Source organism: Macaca nemestrina, chromosome 3, assembly GCF_043159975.1.
Source record: "Macaca nemestrina isolate mMacNem1 chromosome 3, mMacNem.hap1, whole genome shotgun sequence".
Lineage (NCBI taxonomy): Eukaryota > Metazoa > Chordata > Mammalia > Primates > Cercopithecidae > Macaca > Macaca nemestrina.
The window spans coordinates 180088163-180114272 of record NC_092127.1 but is presented as its reverse complement, the minus strand read 5'-3'; the positions used below and the strand labels follow the sequence as shown (position 1 = coordinate 180114272).

Below are 26110 nucleotides of genomic sequence, written 5' to 3'. Positions count from 1 at the left end.
GAGTTTTAAGGCAGTTTAATTCAAGGCTGCGAAAACTACGTCTATGACATAAACATGACATTCAAAAATAACTCAGCCTTTCAAATGTCCCCAATACCAACAAATCAACAAAGTAGTCAAGATGACAGCCACTGTCAAGGACAGATAAACAGTCTCGAAAGCGATCCAACATGACACCGCCATAGCAGGGACTATGCAGAGCCCTCCCTATGCAGTTAACACAGATTGACGGATGCTATTTGCAGGCCACCAGTCTTGCATGTTTTCACTTCACATAAACGTATTACACTGTCCTAGGAGAGCAAATGCACGTTACGTGAGAGAAAAATAGGACTCATTATCTCGTTCCACAAACAGGGGTTACAGAAAACACAAGGCTGGACAAGACCACACTGAAACGGGTTAGTGACTTTTCTGGCAGGCCCCTCACAGGCACTGAGATGAGGCCTAAAAATATGCTGGGGTGAGTTCCGTCCTTCCTTCCGTAGTAACCACCTGGATTAGGCTTCCTGAGCTCGGTCGGTTTTTCCCTGTGATCCAGTCATGGAAGGTTCTGGAACAAAAAAGAAAAGTTTTTTTACATTCTCAAAGCAAAAATCTGGACACATGCTGACATTCACAATGACGGCTTGTGGGGTGGGGGAAAGGGGTGGCACAGCAGCGACTGTTTAAAAGCCACTAAGGGCTGGGCGCCATGACTCACACCTGTGATCCCAACACTTTGGGAGGCTGAGGTGGGCAGATCGCTTGAGGTCAGGAGTTCGAGACCAGCCTGGCCAATATGATGAAACTCCATCTCTACTAAAAATACAAAAATTAGCCGTGGCAGCATGTGCCTGTAATCCTAGCTACCTGGGAGGCTAAGGAAGGAGAATCACTTGAACCCGGGAAGCAGAGGTTGCGGTGAGCTGAGGTTGCACCATTGCACTCCAGCCTGGGCATCGCAGTGAGACTCCATCTCACAAAACATAATAAATAAATAAATAAATAAATAAATAAATGCCACTAAAGGTCAGGCATTATGGCTCACACCTGTGATCCCAGCACTTTGGGAGGCCAAGGCAGGAGGATCGCTTGAGCCCAGGTGTTTGAGACCAGCCAGGACACAATGGCAAGACCCTGTCTCCAAAAAAGTAATAAAAAATAAATAAAAGCCAGTAGGCATGATGGACACATACTGAGGCCTCCAGTGAGTTCAGTGGTATACTCATTCTAATCTCTGAGTGGCAGGATTTGGCATGAATTTAACTTTCATTTTGGTATTTTTCTACATTGTTGGCATTCTTTTGTGATTTTAAAAAATTTTAATTTGGCCAGGCGTGGTGGCTCACACCTGTAATCTTAGCAATTTGGGAGGCTGAGGCAGGTGGATCACTTGAGCCCAGGAGTTTGAGACCAGCCTGGGCAACCGGGTGAAACCCCACCTCTAAAAAAAATACAAAAAATAGCTGGGCATGGTGGCACATGCCTGTAGTCCCAGCTACTCAGGAGGCTGTGGTGGGACAATTGCTTGAGCCCCAAAGATCAAGGCTGGGGTGAGCCGTGATCATGACACTGCACTGTAGCCTGGGTGACAGAGTGAGACCTTGTCTCAAAAAGAAAAAAAAAATTGTTTTTAAAGATTTTAATTAGTTCATTCAAAGAGAGAGACATATGCACAATACTTCGCTATATTACCTTCTCAGAAATTTATGAAAGAAACAGACAGAATTCATTTATTTGGCATTTTTTAAATCAAATATTTATAGAGTACCCGCCGCTGCGCCAAACAATGGAAAAAGAGATACAAAAAAACAGACTATTACAATAAAATGTTAAATACGGTAACAGGGGCATTTCACAAATCTGAGGAGAGGAGCAACTGACCCCACTTGCGGCAGTCAAAAACGCCCTGTAAGAAGACAGGAATTAAAAAGGGCAAAAGAAATTCACAAGAAACAAGAAGTAGATGATAATTCTTTAACACAAAACATTTACATTTGAGTACATCATCCATTTTGACAATGCACCAGCTGAGACTCCGGACCTTCATTAACTGGAAAGTGCTCAGCAGCTCCTTCCCGGGAGACTCCTAGGGCCGATCTGGAACCTTCTTGGCCAGCGCTGATGTCTGAAGGTCCAGTCATTCAGGCCCCTACTCTGGGGTTTGAATGAGCTCATTTGAGCACATGGGCTCAAAAAACAAAGCCTTGCTAAAACTCTCTAAAGTACTGTCATGTGTCACGGTCTCATCTCTGGGGACAGGGCAGGGCTTGCTGAGGGAAGGCTCTGAAAGAGACCAGTGCTGTTTTGATGTGTAGGGTTTTGTGTGTTGGTTACGCATGTTTTTTTGTTGTTTGTTTTTTTTATTCTTTAAGTTCTAGGGTACATGTGCACAGCATGCAGGTTAGCTACACAGGTATACATGTGCCACGTTGGTTTGCTGCAATGCATGTTTTAAATGGTGTTACTTCTCCTTCACCCTCATCTGCAGCGTGGATAGGTGAGAGAGAATGCCATTCTAACCGGGGATGGTAGAAGAAGGATGTGCTCGCCGACATCTCAAAGCAAACTTTATGCCAACTTTTCTGAGAGTTTTCAAATACCACAAATGGGTCTAGAACAAAGGGGCCTGTCACAGCCCGTCCTCTGTGGGTCTGTGGCTCAGCACGAGTTCAGACACAAGACCCCAGATGTTCCATCTAGAGTCTAGGTCTTAGATCAATATCTCAAGCGTGGTTGGGAGTGTCGGCCTTTAAAAAGAAATTCAAACACAAACACGATTCAAAGCTTGATTTCCTCTACAACTTCAATTTTTTTCCTGCAAATCAAGCATTAGCATGATTCCTGGCATAGACAGAAATAACTATCAGCAGACCAGTTAAGACCATCGGCTCTGCAGCCACACCACTTGCGTCAGATCCTGGCTGTGCTGTGTGACCTTAGGCAAGTGACTTAGCCCCTGCCATCCCTCCAAGTCTCTAAGCCTTAAACAAAAATGACAGACAGCTCCTCCCTCAGAGTTTGCTATGAGCATTAAATCAGAGTTATGAAGTGCTTAGAATGGTGGCCGGGATATAAAAAGTGCTCTGTAAGTACATGTTTCAAACATAAAATGCAAGTCCCAAATTTCTCCCGATTGAATTTAAATGAGATTGTAACATCAGGCCAGAAGCACACTGGTATATTCACAAACATCTCTGACAAACAGTCGTCAAAGCAGTTTACACAGAGGCACGGCTGGGTCAGGCTGTCACCGTGACCCTCTCGGCCCCCCTGCTCCATGAGAGCAGGGATCCCATCTTCGTCCTGACCCCAGGGCCGAGGGCAGCGCCTGGCCCATAGCGGGTGCTCGATGAACACATGCTTACTAACTAGAGGGGCTTGGGGAACTGACACCTAAACAAACACAAAAGAGGAATTCAGCTCTCTGTTTCATGAGCGTTCAAATGCCACCCATATTCACAAATGGGCAAAAAGGATTTCGGAAATAAAGGGCTCTTTCTGTGGGTCTGTGGCTCGACACTGATTCAGACATGTGCCCCAGGCCATCCACCTGGTGTCCCCCTCCCCCGTGGAGGCTCCTCGTCACAGCAGTATCGACACAAACTGCAGCTGGGGATCACTGAACACTTGCTATGGCCAGACACTGTGCCGAGTGCTTGGCACACACTATCACATTTAATCCTCCTAACAAGCACGATGGACCTCATGATCCAGGTGGGGGAACTAAGGCCTCAGCAGGTCAATAATGTGCTCAGCGTGGTCGTTGGGGAGGGAGGGAGCCAGGATTCACATCGGCACTACCCATTCCACCACTCTGCTGCCTGTCTTCAAGTCCAGCTACCCTGAGATTCCGTCTGATGGGCGATGAGTCCCAGAGACCTCCCAAGACCACCCTGATGACCTCAGGGAACACAGACTTGCCCTCTGGACCACAGCAAGGCAGAGAATAGGGGCTGGAAGCTGCTCAGTCATGGACATGACTATAATACTCACTCAACTAGGAATTCTAAGGGTGTCCAGGAGCTGAAGTCAGCCTCAGGCATTGATTTCCTGTTCATCGGGGTATCCAGGGTAACCCTGCAATGGACACAGATAAGCACGTCATTCATGTCGCCCCTTTATAACAACAGGTGCCCAGTCCTTGGCCAGGAAAACGCAAACATACAGCATGACAACCTAGAGCCTCTGGCACCGAGGGTGCTATTTACATGGAAAGATCAGCCAGAAAGATAAGCAGAGAGAGAGCAGGAAGCTGTCCCCGCTAGCAAAGGCCAGATCTGAGCATAATTCAATAAGGTGCGCTGTGGCTCACCACTTAGGCAGATAAGAACAAAACAGAAGGAGCCACATTTTGCCTTTTTTAAAAAGAGTCTTCACTGAATTAAACTGCTTTGTTGCTGTGTCTTTGTTCACTCCCTAACATGTAGCACACTCATTTCTAAGGATTTAAGGTAGTAATATGCCTTTCAATATGAGAATACTGAAGTACTAAAATTTTAAATATGTGGCTATTTTCCACAAAACCTTAAGATTTTTGGCAGGAGAATAGAGAATTCAGATATGCATGAATCTCCCAAGAACATTCGGGCCTCAGGAATCATTCGAATCATTCAAAACAGCTGTGGGAATCATGTCACAGAATCACAGAACCTCACAACTAAAAGGGAACCAGAAAGTTAATCAGTGCAGTCCCTACAGTCTCAGCTTCCCTTTATAATACGACCACAGGCAAGAGGCAAGCCTGCTGGTGCTAGAAGCCTTCCAGTGAGAAGAAACAGCCTCCCTCCAAAGCAGCTGCCTCTGCCTGGGACGGCTGATGGGGGACTGTCCCCTGATGGCCAACAGAAACACCTCCAACAGTTTCCCATATTCTCTCTCTCTCTCACACACCCATACGCCATATAATGACTTGAAAGACAGAGCTACATATAAAAAAATAACATGTGTGGTCTAATTTTAAAAGAAGAAATAATGAAGGGAGAAAAGAAAAGGAGAGGAAAAAAAGAGGCAAAAAAGACAGACCCATCCAACCAGCCAATCAAACATTCTGGACAGCCCAGGAGAACCCAAAACTTGAAGTATTGCTATGGTCTGAATGTATCCCCCTCGAACTCACATACAAAATGCAATCTGCAACATAATCATATTGAGAGGTGGGGTCTGCAGGAGACAATTGGGGGCCTTTAGGAGGGGATTAGCATGCTTATAAAGGAAGCTGGAGGAAGCCCATTTGCCCCTTCCACCATGTGAGCACATATAGAAGTCGCCATCTGTGAGGAATGAGCCCTTGCCAGGCACCAAATCTGCTGGCGCCTTCATCTTGGACTTCCCAGCCTCCAGAACGGTAAGCAATCCATTTCCGCTCCTTATAAATCACCCAGTCTAAGGTATTTTGTTAGAGCAATTCAAACAGATTAAGATAATAAATATCCTAAGAGACTTTGGTGTGTTTCAGAGCCCGAGGTGAGAACACACACAGGTCACTTGTGGAAAGCTACAGTCAGACAAACGGTCACCCGCAGCAGTGGGGCAGAGGTGGGTAGTGGCCAGGGAACCCCAAGCACTTACGGGAGCACAGCGATGGCGGCTGCCCTGGGCGGCATGCCGCTGTTCTTCCCAGCCAGGCTCTGGCAGAGCTGGTGAACAGCACCCTTGGCCATGCCGTACCCGATCATACCTGGGAAATGGGGAGAACATGGCTTAGTGACCACTGGCGGCCAGGGGGACAGCAAGGACATGCAATCTTCTCTTGAGATCTCTTGTCCCTGAAAACTTTATAAATAGCTGTGTCTGGCCTCCTCCAGGCCGGACGCCCTCACCAACCCCCACCAAAAAATGGCAAAGAGCCATGAGAAAGAGGGGATGGGAATAGGTGGGTTGGGAGTTATGGCCTCTGGCCAGTTTCCAAGAACACAGGCTTCACACAGGCCACCAGTACGTCCAAGGTGCAGCATTCCAGGGCCCGGAAGAGGCCAGGAAGAAAAGATAAATGAACATTTATGGGGAGAAAGTGAAGGGGACATGACATTTCAAGTGTACCTACTATGCATCTAACACTTAACATTTATTACACAAGCCAAAAGGTTGATCTTATTTTTATTCTTAGGAAACCAAGACTCAGACAGGTTGAGTACATGCCAGGCTCACACACAAACGTGTGCCAAAGCTGATGGAGAGGTTAAAGCCCAGGCAAGAACTGGGTTCTGAACCCTTTGATCACTAAATGCTGGTGAGCACCTGGCACACAGAGGCACTTAATGGGACAGCAAAATCAAGCAGTTATTTGTAACTCAGGCCTTGAGGTCAAATTAGACACATTCAAGTCCCAGTTCCTCCATTTACCACTAAAGAAATTCTGGGCAAGTTCCCAAAACCTCTCTAATCCTCAGTTGCTGCATCTGTAAAATGGGTTTGAGGTGTTTTCCAACACAATCAATTCTCTAAGTCTCCAGACACCAACTGGGTGTCTGACAATTCACTTAGAACTCCCGGCTAGGTGTGGTACCTTATGCCTTTAATCTCAGCATTTTGGGAAGCTGAGGCGGGAGAATCTTTTGGGCCCAAGAGTTCAAGACCAGCCTGGGCAACATAGTGGGACCCCATCTCTACAAAAATTAGCCATGCCTGGTGGCACATGCCTGTGGTCCCAGCTACTTGGGAAACTGAGGTGGGAGGTTCACTTGAGCCTGGGGGAGGTCAAGGCTGCAATTAGCTATGATCACGTCACTGTACTCCAGTCCGATTTAAGGGCTCAGTCTCACAAGACCGACCCTACTTCAGATGCCAGTCACAAGTCCTGGGCCACTTAGACTTCTGACCAACAGGCTGAATCGGGGGTTTGCACAACAACTTCTTCGGGTGCAATAATTTGCTAGAATGGCTGGAAGAACTCAGGCAAACACTTTTTTTTTTTTTTTAATAGTTCCCGGTTTATTATAATAAAAGGATACAGCTCAGGAACAGCCAGGTGGAATGACACAGAGGCAGGGTAGGAGAGGGGGTGGGCATGGAACTTCCATGACTGCTCCAACCACGCCACCCTCCCAGCGCCTCCATGTGTTCAACTCAGACACTCATCACATCCGGAAGGCTTTGTACAGCTTAATCTCCAGCCCCACTCCCTTCCAGGACGTTGGTAAGTGGAGCTGAAATTTCTAACCGCCTAATCGCTTGATCATTCTAGGAGGTAGCTCCATCCTGAGGCTGTCTAGGGGCCTCAACCTACTAATCACCTTATCAGTATAAACTCAGGTGTGATCCAGAGGGGCTCATTACGACACACAGGAATAGAGTACTTAATTCCGAGCACACCCTTAGCACAGGACAGGCACTCAATGAATGTTTCCCATCAAATCAACAGAAGAAATGTGCCCTGGAACTCGACTACCTGGCTTTGTGTCCAGGCTCTGCTGCTTGCTAGTGACTGACTCTGGGAGAGGCTACTAAACCTTGGAATCCTCAGTTTCCCACTCCATGAAAAGAGAATGGCAATCCCAAATCCTAACAACAATCAAATAAAATACCATGTACAAGTGTAGCAGACAGGGAGGGTCTCCAGGGACTACAGGAGTTTCAACAGCTTGAACAATCAGCCTGTTTCACAGCCTGGTTTTTCCCACAACTTGCATGGAATGTAGTCAACTAGTCAGGTGAAACCAGCAACTTAGAGATGATCCCAAGTGGACTTTCCTCATTACCATGCTACAGCTTCATCACCAGAACATGTGACTATGTGCTGGCGTGATGACTCACTGCATCTGTGCCCCTGGGACCCCTTCTCCACATGCCGTGACACACCCTCTCCCCTCTCCATCACCCCAGGAAACCCTCCTGGGAGAGACACTGCTTTGGAGAATACTTCCAGCATCCTCCTTAATTATGTCAAGTAATAAAGCTCCATTGATTTTTTTTTTCAGGTTAACAAATCCCCTTTGTACAGTACTGAGCACAGAGGAACACTCAGTCCTGGCCATTATTGTCATTCATGACTCTCAGCAGGTCACTGGCAACTCTTTTTCCACGGACAGCAATAAGGAGTTGCAAAAAGGGTCGTCAACTTGGAATTCAAAAAGTGCAGCCCTAACACCTGCTTTTGCAGCCACCAAAAAAACTCATAGGTTCTGTAGGCCTGCTTTTTCCGTCTGTAAATGGGAGCGGTAACTCAGATCACAATTTATTCACAAGGCCATGCTGAGGATGGCGGGAGACCGCATCCAAGAAGGGCGTTGGAAACCATGGAGGGCACGCACAGAACCCGATCAGTGCGGAGGGAGCCCAGCCTGGCGCAGCAATGGCTTTGCTCAGCACCTTGCCAGGGAGATGTTCTCCCAGTGACTGCAGCACGGAGCGGGTGATGCTTCTCCCACTCTCCCAGCTCATCATTATTCATATTACAATGCGTGATTCCTCCCCAGATCAAGCAGTCATCTGCGGCCCATCAGGGGCATTTCCTTCCTTATCAGCGATGGAAGGACTGTGACATCATTGGGAAGGTGACAACTCTGGCCTTAACACCATCAAACCAACCTGCCATCACTCTGCTGCCTGTAAAGCCAGAGCCTGGAAAGGGGCACCCATGGACCACCTGCTCCCGGGCATCAAAACCCACTTACCACACCCCATGTCACGGAGCCTCTTCCATGTGGGAATCCCTAGGCTCAGTGTTAGAAAGACAAAGAAGCACAAGGCAGCTCTCTGGCTCCCAGGCACGGCACGGCACACCAGAAAGAACCCAGAATCTGGACTTCAAGGCCAGGGCTTGGAACCCAGGTGTTTCCTCGCCACTGCGACTTGGGTGAGCAGCTCTTTCAGCCTCTGCTTCTTCCCTGCTAAATGGGATCTCATGGCCAGGTCATAGGCTTTCCTGAAGACGACGTGAAACGTGACACGCCTCATGAACTCGAAAGGGCTCTTTCATTCCCAGAAGAAAGTAAGTTCCACAGAGGCAGGGATTTTCATTGTTTTGTTTACCAATGTATCCCAAATCAAAAGGTAGCATTCAATAAATACTTTATTTGGCCAGGTGAGGTAGTTCAGGCTTGTAATCCCAGCAGTTTAGGAGGCTGAGGCAAGTGGATCTCTTGAGCCCAGGAGTTTGAGACCAGCCGGGGCAACATGGCGAAACCCTGTCTCCACAAAAAATACAAACATCAGCCAGGTGTGATGGCGCGCACCTGTAGTCTCAGCTACCCAGCAGGCTGAGGTGGAAGGATGGCTGGAGTCCAGGAGGTCGAGGCTGCAATGAGCCAAGATCATGCCACTGCACTCCAGTCTGGGTGACAGAGCCAGACCATGTTTCCAAAAAAAAAAAAAGTAAAATAAATAAATAAATAAATATTTTATTCATTGCTTTCAGAAAAGAGCAATACGTGGGTTTCTCAAAGGAGGATAATGGGGCTTAATCAAATGGTGGGCACTCCAAAACGGTGGGAATGAAAAAACAAACTGGGGCCGGGCACGGTGGCTCACACCTGTAATCCCAGCACTTTGGGAGGCCAAGGCGGGTGGATCACCTGAGGTTGGGAGCTCAACACCAGCCTGACCAACATGGGGAAACCCCGTCTCTACTAAAAATACAAAATTAGCTGGGGGTGGTAGTGCGTGCCTGTAATCCCAGCTGCTCTGGAGGCTGAGGGAGCAGAACTGCTTGAATCCAGGAGGCAGAGGTTGTGGTGAGCCAAGATTGCGCCATTGCACTCCAGCCTGGGCAACGAGGGCAAAACTCCGTCTCAAAAAACAAAAAAACAAAACGAACAAACTGGTAGCTCTGCTCATTAAAACTATGGTAGGTGATTCTCAGTAACTCATGAGTTTCTCAATACTCCAGACAAACTAACTTTTAAATTATTTAATCTATGATGAAGTGAAAAGAGTAAAGCACAGAAAAGCCTCTATTGAGTCATCAAATTTTGGTGTTTTTTTTTTTTTTTTTTTTGAGACAATCTTACTCTGTTGCCCAGGCGGGAGTGCAATGGTGCAATCTCAGCTCACTGCATCCTTGACCTCCAGGGCTCAAGCAATCCTCCCACCTCAGCCTCTTTTTTTGTTTGTTTGGAGACAGAATTTCACTCTGTCGCCAGGTTGGAGTGCAGTGGTACAATCTCGGCTCACTGCAACCACCGCCCCCCAGGTTCAAGCGATTCTCCTGCCTCAGCCTCCTGAGTAGCTGGGATTACAGGTGCCTGCCATGATGCCTGATTATTTTTGTATTCTTTAGTAGAGACGGGGTTTCACCATGTTGGCCAGGGTGGTCTCGAAGTCAGGTGAACCGCCCACTGTGGCCTCCCAAAGTGCTGCGATTACAGGCATGAGCCATCGCACTCTGCCAAATTATGGTGCTTTTTAAAAAGTATATGAGTATGGCATGGGCGCACAGTAGAATGGCACAGAATGCTTCCAGAAGGACACCCAAGAAGCCACCACTGTAGTTGGGTCTGGGAGGGAGTGCCATAGAGATCAGGGGTGTGAGGAGGAGAGCGTCTTCCTATTCATTGTGTTTCTTTTAGTGCCAAGTGAATTTTTACTACATGCATTGGTTAGTTTTCCAACTTAAAAATTGATTAATTAAATTACTTAAATAAAAACGAAGACAGTGCCTTCTTAGCTTTTCCCATAAGCACTACTTGTCAAAGGAAGTCCTTTTCCAAGACCCTATTTGAATCAGCTCCCTCAACAAAACCTTTTCAGAGGTGGACTCACTCCGCCAGGAGCACTCTGCTTAGACCGTAATTTAGCCCGGTCTCACACTCACACCACCCGCACACCTGCTGCCCAGAGAAGGCTCTCAATATAATTATATTATTTCAATATAACTATAAAATTATCTCAACATAATTATATTATCAGTAATTGTTATAATTACTGATTATAATTACATATTAATTACTGATCAATTTATTACTCAGACCCATCTGCTACTGACTAGCCAGGTTGTCTTACAGAAAGCACCTAAAATCACTGAACTTTGGTTTTTTCCCTCTATAATCAAGGGAGAAGAATAGCACCTACTTTACAGACACCTCTGGTGATGAAATAAGATCAAGCTTAGCCCGACAAGCCAAGCACCCAGAAGACAGATGCCTAAAAAGATTTCTTCCTTTTTCTCCAAGTCTATGGAAGTATAACTGAAATACAACACACTTAAACATGTTTAGGGTGTACCATTTGAGCAAATTTTGACATTGTGTATACCTGCTACCGATTGGTCTTCCTTTCCTCCCACTATCTGATGACTATTTGCTGACTGAATCAAGGGTTGCCTTTTATTAGGGTAGGTTTCCCTCTGCCCAACAGGCATGTGGCAGGAATGAGGTCTCTTTCCTCTTTATGGTCCCCCACTGCACCCAATTGTAGCTGCTCGCTAAATGCTGCTATCACAGCAACAAGAAGGAAGGGTGAATCACTGTAAACCTCTCCACCTTCTGAAAACCACTATTTCTTCTAGAGGTCATAGGCCTCCCTAAAATCCTCGGCACACACACTGTTTAAAATGTAATCGCTGTGGAGGCATCACAGGTCCAGCAGGAGGCGGGAGGATCACAGCCCAGCCAAGGAACCAATCACAAAACTGCTTCAACAACAACCTCAAATTGCAAAAGAAGGTCAAGGTCTCAAAGAGCTATTTGGAAGCACAAGAAGAATATTTCACCATCCCTAGCTTCTCTGTTTAATCAGGGGGCAGTATAAAAACATAACAAACTCTTCAGTGATTAAAATAAACCAGGGCGGCCGGGTGCGGTGGCTCAAGCCTGTAATCCCAGCACTTTGGGAGGCCGAGACGGGCGGATCACGAGGTCAGGAGATCGAGACCATCCTGGCTAACACGGTGAAACCCCGTCTCTACTAAAAAATACAAAAAACTAGCCGGGCGAGGTGGCGGGCGCCTGTAGTCCCAGCTACTCGGGAGGCTGAGGCAGGAGAATGGCATGAACCCGAGAGGAGGAGCTTGCAGTGAGCTGAGATCCAGCCACTGCACTCCAGCCTGGGCGACAGAGCAAGACTCCGTCTCAAAAAAAAATAATAATAATAAAATAAAATAAAATAAAATAAACCAGGGCATAAGTGCTCATTAATCCAGCCCTGGTCCTCAAAGTCCCAGAGTGCTCTCTTCACTCCATTCAAACAACACAACACAAGAGCAGGGACTCTAACGAAGGAAAGAAACAAGCAAATGGCAACCGTAATGTCCTAATTCTACAGAATGGCCTTTCCTTGGACACACAAAAGGAGTTATTTGCAAGATATGGAAAAAAGGCATTTCACTAAGAAGGTCAACACTTCCAAATTATTAAATAATCGATGAGGTCCCCCAAAAGTGATTTCCAATCACAGCACAGATCCTTTAATGGTAAACAAAAGTGACCACCATTTTAATAGTTTATCCTACATTAGACAGTCTAGAAATACAACTTTGGAAATAGGAGGGTGAGGTTTTCTCCGTATCCTTCCAAGTGAAAAACTTCTCATGTGCAAACAAATCTTCTTGAGTTTGAGGGACTATTAATCCTGATTCATCGTTTACTTTCAAATTGTAGATCAATTTCCCCAGATTTTTCTGAGGTCTGCAGCATACTTAAAAGATCTCATGACTCAAATTATTAATAGCTTAACAAAATCTAACTTAAGAGCTTAGAGATGAACAAATTCATTAACATCTGAGGCAGGAAAAGCTGGGCAGAAATAAGCCTGGAGTAAATAATAATAATGGCTCACACTTACTGTTGACTCTCTCTGTAATACCTTTCTCGTCCGTTTAGATCCATTAAGACATTTACAAGGCACAACCAGCATATATATAAAGGAGATATTATTTAACCTTATTTTATAGATAACAAAACGGAGGCTCAGAAAGGCGAAGTAACTTACCAAATGTGTCAGTAAGTGGCAGAGCCTTACCAGAAGACCAATGTGCATGGTTCCAGACCCTACAGTCTTAACCACTACCCAAAATGTAATCAAAGGATACTTGCAAACCAAAGGAAAGTAGGAGACTCTTCTGTCATTTAGAAAAATCAGTCTTTCCATATAGCTTAGAAGGTAGATAAGCTCTGGAAAATTCTGTAATTCTGAGTTGGTCTGGTGATCATTTCCAGGCCTTCTCCCTGCAGAAAATAAAACTCTCTTCCTCCTCATCAAAAAAAAAGAAAAAAAGAAAAACCAGTCTTTCCATCCTAGGGTTTTGTTTTTTTTAAATGTCAAGCTATGACTCCTTTCTCTGTTTACTTTCTAGTGCCTCTGCCCATGTCATCTAAAATAAAAATCAGATCTCAACCAACCAGACAGCTAACATTTACACAGCTTTAATGATTGCTATGGCCACGGACTTGTAACATCACACACTCTAAGAAACGGAAGAAGAAAATGAGAGGCAAGGTATTGCTAGCAGTCACGGCCTCACAGTTCGGTGAGTTACATTTAAATTGAGAAGGGGCCTGGCGTAGTGGCTCGTGCCGGTAATACTCAGTGCTCTGGGAGGACAAGGCAAGGGCATCACCTGAAGCCAGGAATTTGAGACCAGCCTGGGCACCACAGCGAGACCCTGTTTCTACCAAAAATAGAAAAATGAGCCAGGCATGGCAGTGTGTGCCTGCAGTCCCAGCTACTCAGGAGGCCAAGGCAAAGGACTGCTTGAGCCCAGGCATTCCAAGCTGCCGTGAGCTAGGATCGTACCACTACATTCCTGCCTGGGTGAGAGACCCTGTCTCTAAAAAAATAAATAACTGAGAAGGGTCCCAAGGTCTCTACCACTTACTAGAGAGTCAAAGAAAGCTCCCATTTTTCTTAAAGAAGAGTTCAACTTAGATAGTTGAGGCAGACACTTCCTGCCTCCCTATGCTGCCGCTTTCTACGCCAGCTGAAATTCCTTTAGCCCTATCCCACAGGGAGTGTTACGGGCTGAAATGCATCCCCCCAACATTCATATATTGCAGTCCTAATTCCCAGTACCTCAGAATGTGACTGTATTCGAAGGTCTTTAAAGAGGCAACAAAGTCAAAATGAGCTCATTAAGGTGGGCCCTAGTCCAACATGCCTGGTGTCCTTAAAAGAGAAGGAAACGAGGACACAGACACGCAGAGGGAAGACCACGTGCAGACAAAAGGAGAAGGCAGCCATCTATAAGAGGATTCAGAAGGAGCCAGCCCCGCGGATACCTTGATCTCCAGACTTTTAGCCTCCAGAGTTACGAGAAAATAAATCTCTGTTGTTTAAGCCACCCAAGCAAATTAATACCGGTCATAAAAAATGCAAAAGAAATGACATAATGGAAAAAGCACACAGTTGGTAAATTATTAGGGTTTTGGTTCGAGTCAGTCTGCAACTTACTTACTGCACAAACTCAGACAAGTTACTTAACTCTCCAAGTTTTAGTTTCCTAACCTGTAAACTGAAAAAGATAATATTGATGAGATTAAAGTGAGAATATATGTGAAGTGAAAAGAGTGAAGACTTTTATAAGACCTACCATTTATTGTGAATAACAGTAAGACTTACCACTTATGGGTGCCTACCATGTGGACTTTCTACATAGCAACACCTCTACAGTTTTACAGCACTCTTCAAGTTAGATGTCATTGTCACTATTTTACAATTAAGGAAACTAGAGTAGACATCTGGTCAGAGACCGAAGAACTGGTTCAGGGTCACACATCCAGGGTAAAGAATCCACCCTCAACCCTCTCATTCCCTTTTTTTTTTTTTTAAATGTAGAGACAGGGGCTCACTATGTTGCCCAGGCTGGTCTTGAACTCCTGGGCTCAAGCAATCCTCCTGCTTCGGCCTCCCAAAAGTGCTGGAATTACAGGTGTGAGCCACCGTACTGGCCAAAGGAACCTCTCTCATTCTAAAACCTATGCTATTTCCAGCTGCTAAGCTGCTTCCCTGGAACACATGGATACAATGTGATACTAATAATCCATGTTGATTAATTTCCACTACACCATTCATTCCAGTGTAGATCACAGATAAATACACTAAATGGGGGGTGCCAGATTACAGTGTTCCTTACCACCATAAACATGAGGACAGGCAAACAAAAGATCGGAACTCTTCTCCCTAAAATGATTCAGGCCCAAAAGAAGGCAAAATCCATCCATCTGTGAAGCACCTTAGAGGGTAAAGGCTTTAACAATCCTCATCCCATGAAGTGCCCAGCAGCCCCAGCAAGCAAGGTAAGCACCCCCACTTCACAGATGGGGAAATAAAGGCTTACCAGGAGTCCCATCCAGGGCAGCCTTTGCGCCAGCCAAGGTCAGGAGGCCTCCTTCCTTGAGATGCTTGGTAGCCAGATGGCTGGAGATGGTTGAGGTCCATATGCTCTGCTTCCACATCAGGTCACAGTTCTTAAAGAGAGCTGAGGGAAAAAACATGTGGGCTCAGCATTCCCAGAAAAGAAACCAAAAGGTGAGCTCAACTCACACAGCCCCACACTCAGGGAAGCCCTCTCTCCTGGTCCCCAGGTCCCTGTCTACAGCAAGGTCTAATACAAACAGCACAGGGATCAGTGGTCAGAGACACGGGTTCAAACCCAGGCCATGGGATCGCCCAAGGTTCAGCCTCCTTACCTATACACTGGCAAAATGTTGGCCAATAAATTTTAGCAAATAAACCTGGAGTTCACTGATTTGCTGGACTGGCTTTAATTCAAAGATTGTTTTGTTTTATGAATGGTATCAGATTTGTAATAAGAACCTGTATGTCTACGTCAGGTTTTCTCTGTGATAAAAATCCAAGGGCCTATTACTATACAGCTATAAAGAGGGCTTTCACTGAGCTACATAATTCATGGCTGAAAGTGTAACGTTAGCTTTAAAGACTCTTTAAAAGAAAGCTAAAATAACAACCATTTCACACTTGTTTTAACTCCCTGGCCTTGCCAGAGACATAAGGAAGAACAAATGGTAACATATGTCACACCACCAACTGGGCGACTCAAAGGGCATGTGGTGATCCAAAAAGGACGTCCTCCTGATATAGGAGGGGTCGGGGGGTGATAAACAAGGAATTGCATTTCCCCACTAAAAAGACTAGGAAAAAACCTGATGGATCCACATTTATCATTTCTTGCTCCCGAAACACACAAAAAGGTTATCAAGCTGTTTTGCTAACCTGATCACCTCACAAAGCACTACTCTCACGTTGACATGTGGGTCGCAGAATGTCAATGTATTTTTAAATGGCTTTGGCTAATAAATGTAGAAGGGAGGACAGAATCAGAAAACTACCATTTTCGGATCCCTGATAGAATAAGTGCTTCAGGCAGAGATTATCAACAAATGCCTAAAACCACTGGGTAAAAAGTATATCCCAAGGATAATACTTGGGAAACAGGACATTGACACACTATACTACAGTACCATACATCCCACATATGAATTACTTCTGCAAACAGAAAAAAAGTACCTTTATAATGGAAGTCTGGCAGTTGCCATCTCAACCAAGCATCAAATTTGGCATCCCTAAGGGTAGGGCAAGCTGCCAGGCTGAGCTTCCCAGGTGATGGCATATAAGGTACACACCATCACTCAGGAAGAATTCGCACCTCAAGAATGTTTATGCTAAATCTAACTGAGTTTCTAGACCCAAATTCCAGTTCATGGGGAATACCAAGGATAGAGGAACAAGTCAAACAGCACCTTAAAAAAAAGTTCGGACAAGTTCAGAATGTGAGACACGGTATATGAAAACTCCCAAGGACTTGACACAAAGTCTTATCACAGGGAGTTTCTTTTTTAATTCTACATTTTCTAGATTAAGAGACTAAAAACAACATAATGCAGTACATAAACCTTGAGTGGAATATGTTTAGGGAAAAAGAATTATAACAGACATGGGATAAACCGGGGTAATTTTAATGTGGGCTCAATATCATTAATCTTAGATAATCACTGTTAATTTTCTTAGGTACAATGGTACCATAAAGTAGGACGGGCTTATTCTTTGGAGAAACACGCTGAAATATAGTGAGGCGTAAACTTACTTTCAAACAGTTAACAAAAAAATGCACAAAGTACACAGGCACAAGAAAACAAGCTCAACTCAAGTACAGCAAATGTTAACAGTTACTGAATCTAGATGGAGCATATAAGGGTGTTCACTGAACTGTTCTTTCAACTTTTCCGGTATGTTTAGAAATGTTCATAATGAAAAGTTGAAAAATAGGCCAGGCGCAATGGCTCACGCCTGTAACCCCAGCACTTTGGGAGGCTGACAGGGGTGGATCACCTGAGGTCAAGAATTCAAGACTAGCCTGACCAACATGGTGAAACCCCGTCTCTACCAAAAATACAAAAAATTAGCTGGGTGTGCTGGTGGGCACCTGTAATCTCAGCTACTCGGGAGGCTGAGGCAGAACAATTGCTTGAACCTGAGGGGCGGAGGTTGCAGTGAGCTGAGATTGCACCATTGCACTCTAGCCTGGCGACAGAGCAAGACTCTGTCTTAAAGAAAAGAAAAGAGAAAAGAAAAGGAAAAGAAAAGATGAAAAAAGGAATCAGCTTTAGTAAAAACTCAAGTTTGACTTCTTCTGACTTTCTAAATGATCTCTGCACTTCCTACACATCCTCCAATGCCTGAATAGCACATGACCTGGGGCACAGGCCACGCTGATTTCATTCTGCCTCGACTTTAAACTCAAACTCAATGCCCCCGTCCCCTCACGTCCTCTAGGGAAAGTTTCTTTTTTATCCATAAAATGGATTAAGAGCATTAATCACTCTCTCCCCGAGCAACTGTAAAGATTCTGGGATATATACAGAAACACAGCTGGCCTGTCACCTAGTCCATACACAATCCTTGTCAGCTGGACAAAGAACAGAGCAGAACGAATGAGTGACTCAGGACAGGACTCACACTTGGATTTGGCATTGCCCCCGGCCCATCCTCCAGCAACGCAAAGAATTGCATCCACCTTCTCTTCACCCAAGAGCTTTCCAACCTCAGCAGTCACCTTCAACACAGGAACAAAAAAAATGTATAAACTGTAAGGTAAGCCAACACAGGCTAGCATCTTTACAGATACTAGTTTCTTTTTGTCTTCTTTTTAAGCTAGTTTACAGGACCTGGCAATTAACACTTTGAAAATCAGGTGGAAGACTAAGCTCTGATGAGCATTTCAGACTTTGAAGCCCAAGTACACTTCAGTGTAATTTTTAAAACACAATCTAGAGTCTCTCTGTATCCATTCTGAAAGGTAGAGGCATGAGCATCCCTTGAAATAAAACAATTAATAAATAAAAGTAGGGAAAGGTTAAAAAAAAAAAATCACCTAGAGCTTCACTGCCCACACTTAACATCCTGGTATATTTCTTTCCAGACTTTCTTCACAAATCACAGAATTAGAATCCAAAAAGAAGATCAACCCTATTTTCCCCACCCCCATCCAAAAATCCCTTTAACTGCAACTCTGAAAAAAATGCCAATGAAAAATTGTAAGAAAAAGTGAGAGAAAGAAAAAATACAGTCAATAGCAATATGTTGGTAATATTAAGTACATGGGGGTTCACTTTAATGATCTCTCTGCTTCTGTTTGTTTGAGATTTTAAAGCATTGAAAATATAGGTGCCCTCTTGTTATAATTTATTAAAAGAACAGTCTGTCAGGACAGGCAATTCTGGCCATCCACCATGACCCTTCCATATTTCTCTGGAATGGCTGAGACAACACATCCCAATTGCTTCATTAAGATCAATCTTCTTAAGAGTTCTTTTTTTTTTCTTTTTTGAGATGGAGTTTTGCTCGTCTCCCAGGCCAGAGTGCAATGGCGCAATCTCAGCTCACTGCAACCTGCACCTCCCGGGTTCAAGCAATTCTCCTGCCTCAGCTTCCTGAATAGCTGGGATTACAGGTGCCTGCCACCACACCCAGCTAATTTTTGTATTTTTAGTAAAGATGGGGTTTCGCCATGTTGGCCAGGCTTGTCTCAAACTCCTAACCTCAGGTGATTCGCCTGCCTCGGCCTCTCAAAGTGCTGGGATTACAGGATTGAGCTACCAGGCCTGGCCCAATCTTCTTAAGATTTAAGTCAGCCTGGGCACAGTGGCTCATGCCTGTAGTCCCAGCACTTTGGGAGGCAGAGGCAGAAGGATCACTTCAGCCCAGGAGTTCAAGACCAGCCCGGGCAACATAACAAGATCTCATCCCTACATTTAATTTTTTTTAAAAAAAGACTTAACACCGTGTGTCTCTCCCAGCAGGAACATTTCAGTTGATTACCTCTTTCCCCAGTTTCATGACAAAACTGAATGTTACACTGTTTGTTCGGAAATTCTGAAGGTTGGGGGTATGGTGAAGGTACTCCTCTTCCTTTGGTGGAGTCGCGGAAGAGGGAAGAGACTTGCAAAGCTAAGTTTACAAGCACAAATGCATCTCTCAATCTTTGTCTTAGAGATGCACTCTACTGTCAAGCCTTGGGTGGGGATAACCTCCACATTCAATCTACAGGGACATTAGAAACCTGTAATTAATCAGAGCAGAAGAGACACAGAACAGACACCAATTACAGAGACCCGCACCTGGCAGGGCTGCTGCTCTCCAAGCCCAGGCACAGCCCTTCCATTTCGTTTTGGCTTTTATTACTTCATTTTTTGTTTCTTTTGTAGAGAAGGTTAGGCTCTGTTGCCCAGACTGGAGGGCAGTGGTATTATCTTGGCTCACTGCAACCTCTGCCTTCCAAGCTCAAGCCACCCTCCCACCTCAGCCTCCCGAGTAGCTGGGACTACAGTCCCACCACATTCAGTTAATTTTTGTATTTTTTTGTAGAGATGGGGTTTAGCCATGTTGCACAGGCTGGTCTCAAACTCCTGGGCTCAAGTGATCCTCCTGCCTCGGATTCCCAAAGTGCTAGGATTACAGGTGTGAGGCCCTGCACCCAGCCATTTTAGCCTTTATTACTTTATTCACATGAAACGATTTTGCTTTAAGGCATCTTAGCATAGCAGTTAAGAGAACAGCTGTCAGACCCCCACTGCCCGTGTCCAAATACTGGCTATGCAACCTTTTATCTGTTTGACCTTGGACAAATACCAGGGCCTTTCTGTGCCTCAGTTACCCCCTTTTAAAAGGGGGATAAAATTAGAAGCTTTGTTTTGGGATGTAATGAAGACAACATGTGTTAATGAAAATAAAGCACTGAGAATGGTGCCTGGCAACTAACAATGCCATGTTAACTTTCAGTATTAAATTCACTAAGGCCAATCTGTATCACTTAGGTATGGGAACATTGAGACCACACTAAGAAAAATAAGAACAACAAAAATGAAGTGCTAAACTAAGTCATCTGGCTTTTACATTCCAATCTATGTCAAACTGACACTTCAGAAAGAGCAAAGGAGTAGCACAGTTGTGCTCACAGTTTTATGTTCAAAATTTGTAGATTTATACATGTATATTTTGGAGAGACAGACTGGAAGGAAATATAAATAAATGATTAACTATATGTTAGAACTATAAATGATTTCCCTTTTCTTTTTGCTTAGTTGTATTTTCTATATCATACATGCATCACTTCTAAAATTTTAAAAATTTGTTATAAAAAAACAGATAAGCATCATAAAACGTCAGTATTGAGATTACCAGGGAGAGGGCAACTAAATGAAAAGCAGACCCACGTGCAGACCAAGCGGCACCTGAACTTACTAAAGTTCGTATCTGGAGACCTATGATCCTGACCCCCGCCCCCGAGCAGCTCGTTGGCCTTGTCACTTAGTCGCTGCAAACTTATCTTCACAGCTGTAAAATGGCCTGCTGCCACACTGAGAGGTTGGGAAAATATGGCGCCTCACACAGTGATGTGAAGTTATCCTTGGGAATGTGGGCTGCAGCACTAAAAACCATTAAACACAGAGTCGGTTTGGCACAGTGGCTACTCAGGAGGTCCCAGCTATTCCGGAGAGCGAAGCAGAAGGATCCTTTGAGCCCAGGAGTCCAGTCCAGCCTGGGCAACACAATGAGAACCTGACTCAAAAGTCATCCAGGCAGCTCACCAGAAGGGCTTCTCAAATAAGTTAAGCACAGCTTAAGAGCATCTAAGATTTTCTTTCTTTCTTTCTTTCTTTCTTTCTTTTTTTTTTTTTTTGAGACAGAGTCTCACTCTGTCACCCAGGCTGGAGTCCAGTGGCACAATCTCGGCTCACTGCAACCTCTGCCTCCTGGGTTCAAGCGATTCTCCTGCCTCAGCCTCCTGAGTAGCTGGGATTACAGGCGCACGCCACCACGCCCAGCTAATTTTTGTATTTTTAGTAGAGACGTGGTTTCACCATGTTGGCCAGGATGGTCTCGATCTCCTGACCTCGTGATCTGCCCATCTCAGCCTTCCAAAGTGCTGGCATTACAGGTGTGAGCCACCGCGCCCAGCCTAGAGCATCTAAGACATTTATACCAGGATATCCATCAAACTGTTAATAGTGCGTCCTTCTGGGAAATGATACTATGATGGGGAGAAAAGGGACAGTTTCACAGTTTATTTCTATAAAACTATTTACATAGTTTTGTTGGACTTTTGTTTTATAATATGCATATAATTTTATAATTTAAAATAACCTGCTTTGTTAGCGTTCATGCTGTGAACTGGGTAACTCTACTTTTTAGAATGTATCCTAAATAATCAGATATGTGGGCCAGGTGCAGTGGCTCACACCTATAATCCCATTACTTTGGGAGGCCGAGGTAGGTGGATAACTTTGAGGTCAGAAGTTCAAGACCAGCCTGGCCAACATGGCAAAACCTTGTCTCTACTAAAAATACAAAAAAGTTAGCCAGGCATTGGGGTGCATACCTGTAATCCCAGCTACTCAAGAGGCTGAGGCATAAGAATCATTTGAATCCAGGAGGCAGAGGTTGCAGTGAGCTGAGACTGTACCACTGCACTCCAGCGTTAATAACAGAGCAAGACTCTTAAAATAAAAAACCGGCTGGGCACGGTGGCTCACATCTGTAATCCCAGCACTTTGGGAGGCCGAGGCAGGCAGATCACGACGTCAGGAGATTGAGACCATCCTGGCTAACACAGCGAAACCCCATCTCTACTAAAAATATAAAAAATTAGCCGGGCATGGTGGCGGGCGCCTGTAGTCCCAGCTACTCAGGAGGCTGAGGCAAGAGAATGGCATGAAACCGGGAGGCGGAGCTTGCAGTGAGCCAAGATCCGGCCACTGCACTCCAGCCTGGGGAACAGAGCGAGACTCCATCTCAAATAAATAAATAAATAAATAAATAAATAAATAAATAAATAAATAATAATTATAATAATCAGATATGTAGACAAAGATGTTCATCACAACATTCTTAATAATAGTAAAACAAAAATTCTGCAAAAAACTCAAATGTACAATAAACAGAAACTAAGTAAACTGTGGCCGTTCCATAAAATGGAATATCACACATCTACAAAGAGGTTTTTTCAGTAATCTGGAGAAGTATTTAAGTATAGAAAACACAAACACAAAGCTGACCAGAAACTATAAAATACAAAATTACCTAAACTTGTAAAAGGAGTAACATACAATATGCGTAGAAAAAGACAAGAAAAGAGGCCAAAACATTAACAGTGAACTAATTCAAAATGATTATATAATTTATCTTTGTATCATTTCTCACTTTTTCCAAATTTTCCTCAATGAGCACAAACGGCTTTCCTAATTAGAGAAACAACAGCTTTAAAAAAAGGAAGAACAGGCCAGGCGCAGCGGCTTATGCCTGTAAACTGAGCACTTTGGGAGGCCGAGGCAGGCTGATGACAAGGTCAGGAGTTCAAGACCAGCCTGGCCAACATGGTGAAACCCTGTCTCTACTAAAAATACAAAAAATTAGCCGGATGTGAAGGTGGGCACAGTGGCGGGCACCTGCAATCCCAGCTACTCGGGAGGCTGAGGCAGAATTGCTTCAACCCGGCAGGCAGAGGCTGCAGTGAACGGAGATCGCGCCACTGCACTAGAGCCTGGGTGACAGAGCAAGACACCGTCCCAGAAAAAAAAAAAAAAAAAAAAGGAAAAACATACAGCCAGTGGTCACCTCTCCCCAGCGTTCCCCTCACAACGTTTGGGGGCCTTTTTGAAATTACCTGGTCAGCCTGCTCAGTGAACGAGTCTGTCATTTTAACGACGATGCTAGCGCTGGCCTCTTCATTCTCCACCACGTCAATGCTGGCAACCCACTGGAAGGAGAAAACAGCTTTGGTTAAGAGGCAGTGAGTTGTTATTCCATGAAAGAGTCACACAGAAATGAGGGGGAGGTGGCCAGATGTAGTGGTTCACGTCTATAATGCCAGCACTTTGGGAGCCGATGTGGGAGGATCTCTTGAGGCCAAGAGTTTGAGACCAGCCTGGGCAACACAGCAAGACCCGGTCTCTACAAAAAATGCTAAAATTAGCCAGGTGTGAGGGCACATGCCTGTAGTCCCAGCTACCCGGGAGGTTGAGGCGAGAGGATCACTTGAGCCCAGGAGTTGGAGAGTGCAGTAAGCTATGATCGCACCACTGTACTCCGGGCTGGGCGGCAGAAGGAGGCCTTATCTCCATTTAAAAAAAAAAAGAAAGAAAAAGAAAGGAGGAGACTGGAAACAGGTAAGAAGCTTAAATGAAAACTCACCAGAGAAAGAAACTAGCAACCGACCTCTCTCACACGTTCCAGGGATACCTGCCTTTGGCCAGCTTACCCCATATTGAGCTCCATCCCAGGACCTCCTACCTCCAAACACTCCCCTCCTCCTCCACATTCACCTCTAAAACACAAACCCTGCCGTTACCCAAATCTGCAATTGTAACAGAACACAGCAATAAATAGGGGGAAAAAATAAGTGCAGCTGTGTTCTAATAAATCTTCAGAGCTGAAATGTGAATTTCATATAATTTTCACATATAACAAAATATCTTTCCTCATTTGATTTTACTTTCAACCACCTGAAAATGTAAAACCATTCTTAAGTCTTGGGCTGCACAAAAATAGGTGGCAGACCAGATTCAGCCCACAGAGGATCCCTGCCCTACAGCAGACAGGAATGGGTTTTAGGATTGGAAATCAGACAGATCAGGTTTGAATTCCAGCTCTGCCAGATGGCTTTCTCACTCCGATGTTGGGCAGCGGTTCCCAACAAAAGAGGTTGTTTGTTGATGATTAACAGGGGCAGTGTAAGAATTAAATGAAATGGAAGAAGAGAAAGCTCCTGGCACAGGTGATGCTCAGTCCTTACTCAGGGTCTCTTGGTCTGAAGTCCACAGAGATAATTATCTCTGCCATAAGCTGTAAACACAGCATCTATTTATCAACATTTGTTATATTATTAATTAACTTGTTATCCCACGGGGGATTCTGAAACAATGAAAAGTCTCCATCATCCTAGCCCTCCCTAAGATGGCAGGAAGAATTTGGAGTAGAAAGACCAAGAGCCAGAGGTAAACCAGCTCTCCAGATTCTGCCAAGACCAAGTGCCACCACCAGGAGAAAGCACAGCCTTCGCCCTCTAACACATGACACTAACGGGATCTACTACCTTAAAGTTACTGGGAGCATTACGAGTCTATGGGAATTCTGGTACTGGGAGCACAGTGCCTGGCCCTTGGCAGAAGTGCTGCCTCTGTCACCACCATACATCTCTTGAAGACCTGGGAAAGCGCCCTCATCAGTGTCCCCAGGCTCTGAGCACATGGGTGGCAGGAAAGGAGTGGTGTGACTGAATTATTTAGAAGCATATTCCTGTACCAGATTCTGAGCAAGGAGAAAACCTTGATAAATATACACTATTTGGGTGATGGTTACACTAAAAGCCCAGACTTCACCACTACACAACATATCCATGTAACTAAACTGTACTTGTGCCCCTAAATCTATAAAAATTAGATAAGTAAGTTTTTTGTTTTTTGTTTTTTTTTAAAGAAAATCCTGAGATTCTTTTTCTGGTCCCAGGGGAACTCTTGCCCAGGCTGCTGCTGCTGCTAAGCTCCCAGAACGCTGCCCCTGGCAGGGTCTCCACCGGGAAAGTGCTGAGGCCTGCTGAGCGGCTGGGGTCAAGGGTCTTTGGCCATGGATCAGCTCTGCTCCGACTTGCTGCCTCCTGGAAACTGACACCTGACTATGCAAAGTAGTTGAAATAGTCTTTGCAAAGCAAAGAAGCTGTCAGCGTTTTTCCGTGCTGAGACTTCAAACTGTCAGATCCAAGGGGGCTAAAAGAACAGGGGTGGGTAGTAACAGTAACATTAATAACCAGCATTTAAACAGTTTTTACCAGGCGTCAGGTAATTTATGTGCAACGACACCAATTATCTCATCTCATCGCAACTCTCACTATCAGAATCTCCATTTTACAAATGGGGAAACTGAGGTCCTAGGGCGTTAAGTAATCAATACGCCGTCTCACGACTAGTAACCGGGACTGGGCTGTCTCATTCCAAAGCCTCCCTTTTACACTCTCTCTCCGTCCTCTCACCCCGCTCCCGTTCCTCCGCTTTGGAATTCTCTTCCGAGTCACGTCGGACTTTTTGGGTCTGGTGGAGGCCCACGGAGCACCTCCTTGGAGAGCAAAGGCCCAGCGCCCTGGGACTGGCGTGCGCACGCACTCGGAAACAGGTATAGACGCGAGACCTGTGCGCGCACGTGCAAGCAACACGGGTCAAGCGGCGCACAGGGGCACCCAGCTTCCTCTAGACTGCCCCCCGTCGGGCTCCACACGAAAGCCCCGGCCACCCCCGCGGAGACCCAGCAGCGCTCAGCCCGCAGCCATTACCCAGTTGCGGGCCCGAAACGCCTCCACGCATCGAGAACCCAGCGCGCCCCTGCCGCCGTATACCAGCACCCGGCGCGCCTCGCCTGCAGCCGCCGCCGCCATCCTGCTCCTGGCGGGCCTGGCTACCGCAGCTCCGACTCCCTCGAGCCCGAGCGCCGCGCCGCGCCCCGCCCCGGCCGGCCAACCCCGCCAAGAGGGAACGCGCAGCGGCCGCGTCCCGCTCCGCGCCCGCTGCTGCCGCCTAGCGCGCTGCCACGCTCGGGGCGCCCCGCCACCCGGAGTGACTGTAACCTCGGTCAGGCCCTGCCCAAGGGACGGGGATTTGACGAAGCCCCGCCTCCCACCCGCGGGCAAGTGCTGAGCCCCGGGGCATGCAGCGAGTGGGGCTAAGGGCCAGGAGGGTGGAGAGTGGGT

The 26110-nt window shown here is 45.7% G+C and overlaps 1 protein-coding gene across 2 annotated transcripts; it reads right to left on the bottom strand.

Annotated features, from left to right (window-relative positions):
* Positions 1-25857, bottom strand: LOC105487887 (quinoid dihydropteridine reductase). Of its 2 annotated transcripts, none has more exons than XM_011751521.3 (7): positions 25697-25857; positions 23039-23131; positions 17833-17929; positions 15194-15334; positions 5554-5662; positions 3979-4062; positions 1-553 (listed from the first exon to the last, which is right to left on the bottom strand). In XM_011751521.3, exons 1-7 carry the CDS (start codon positions 25796-25798, stop codon positions 448-450), a joined length of 732 nt encoding a protein of 243 aa, XP_011749823.1. In that variant the 5' UTR covers positions 25799-25857; the 3' UTR covers positions 1-447. The 2 variants fall into 2 exon arrangements, with proteins under 2 accessions (XP_011749823.1, XP_070949928.1); XM_071093827.1 differs by having other exon boundaries at positions 25760-25813.
* Positions 25858-26110: the final 253 nt, after the last annotated feature.